The sequence below is a fragment of the Sinocyclocheilus grahami genome, unplaced genomic scaffold, assembly GCF_001515645.1.
Source record: "Sinocyclocheilus grahami isolate Dianchi unplaced genomic scaffold, SAMN03320097.WGS_v1.1 scaffold15305.1, whole genome shotgun sequence".
In the NCBI taxonomy this organism is placed as follows: Eukaryota; Metazoa; Chordata; class Actinopteri; order Cypriniformes; family Cyprinidae; genus Sinocyclocheilus; species Sinocyclocheilus grahami.
The window spans coordinates 512-1,550 of NW_015515695.1; the positions used below are offsets into that span (position 1 = coordinate 512).

Below are 1,039 nucleotides of genomic sequence, written 5' to 3' on the forward strand. Positions count from 1 at the left end.
TTTAAATGCTCTTATGTATTAGGCAAAATTACGTCTACACATTCCATAAAGTACATAAAACTGATTTTACAGCTGTACATTACAGGGTGATTAGTATTTTACTTTGAAACATGTCCACACAAAGCAAACATTGTGGATAACACAAAACACCAGCTTATCTTCTACAAGAGACATAACTTTACTGACCTTCCAAAATGTTCACATTTAGATATTAAAAGACTGGAGTGATTATAAAGGTTGGTGTGACCAAGATAAATGAATTGTTGAAGGTCGTAGTACAGAACAAACGTGCATACTTTGTAGATAACTGTTGTATAATTCACTGTTTGACTTCAGGAATCAAGGACAAACTGAGTCATTTTGAGTTCCTGAACGTTAAAGCAATCTGGATCAGCCCTTTCTACAAGTCTCCTATGAGAGACTTTGGATATGATGTGGAGGACTTCAGGGAGATTGATCCCATCTTCGGAACCATGGAAGACTTTGACGACCTCCTGGCAAGCATGCATGACAAAGGTGGACATGCTTTCTAATAAATGATCGGTGATGTTTCATTCAAATTAGTCATCAACCAGCAGCATGTAACACATTCACAAATTTGTACTGTCATCATTTTTTACTGTGTTTATGACTATAATTTGAATTTTAGCATATTGCAGCTTCATGAATAACATGAGGGTTAATAATTAAGTTACAAACTTAGTGTTATAACACTATTATTACATTGTCATATCACTATAAAATGTTGTCAGCATTAATGTTAGGCTTTGTTTTTTGGCCCAGGTCTAAAGCTAATCATGGACTACATCCCGAACCACACCAGCGACAAACACATCTGGTTCCAACTTAGCCGTAAAGGCACAGAGCCCTATAAAGACTACTATATCTGGGTTAACTGCACACCAGACAAACCTCCTAACAACTGGGTATGATTGTCCATCCTCACACTGCAAACAAATCAGGGAATAGTGACAGCTGCTGTATTTGGATCTTGAATTTTATGGCTTGACATAAAGAATCAGTGCTATTCAGAATGCTC

The 1,039-nt window shown here is 36.8% G+C and overlaps 1 protein-coding gene across 1 annotated transcript; it reads left to right on the forward strand.

The window, feature by feature from the left end:
* Positions 1-334: 334 nt before the first annotated feature.
* LOC107579201 (neutral and basic amino acid transport protein rBAT-like) lies at positions 335-926 on the forward strand (the record flags this gene model as incomplete). The annotated part of the gene is made up of 2 exons (XM_016265059.1): positions 335-516; positions 784-926. Coding segments are annotated over exons 1-2 (246 nt in total), but the record flags the coding sequence as incomplete, so codon positions are not given.
* Positions 927-1,039: the final 113 nt, after the last annotated feature.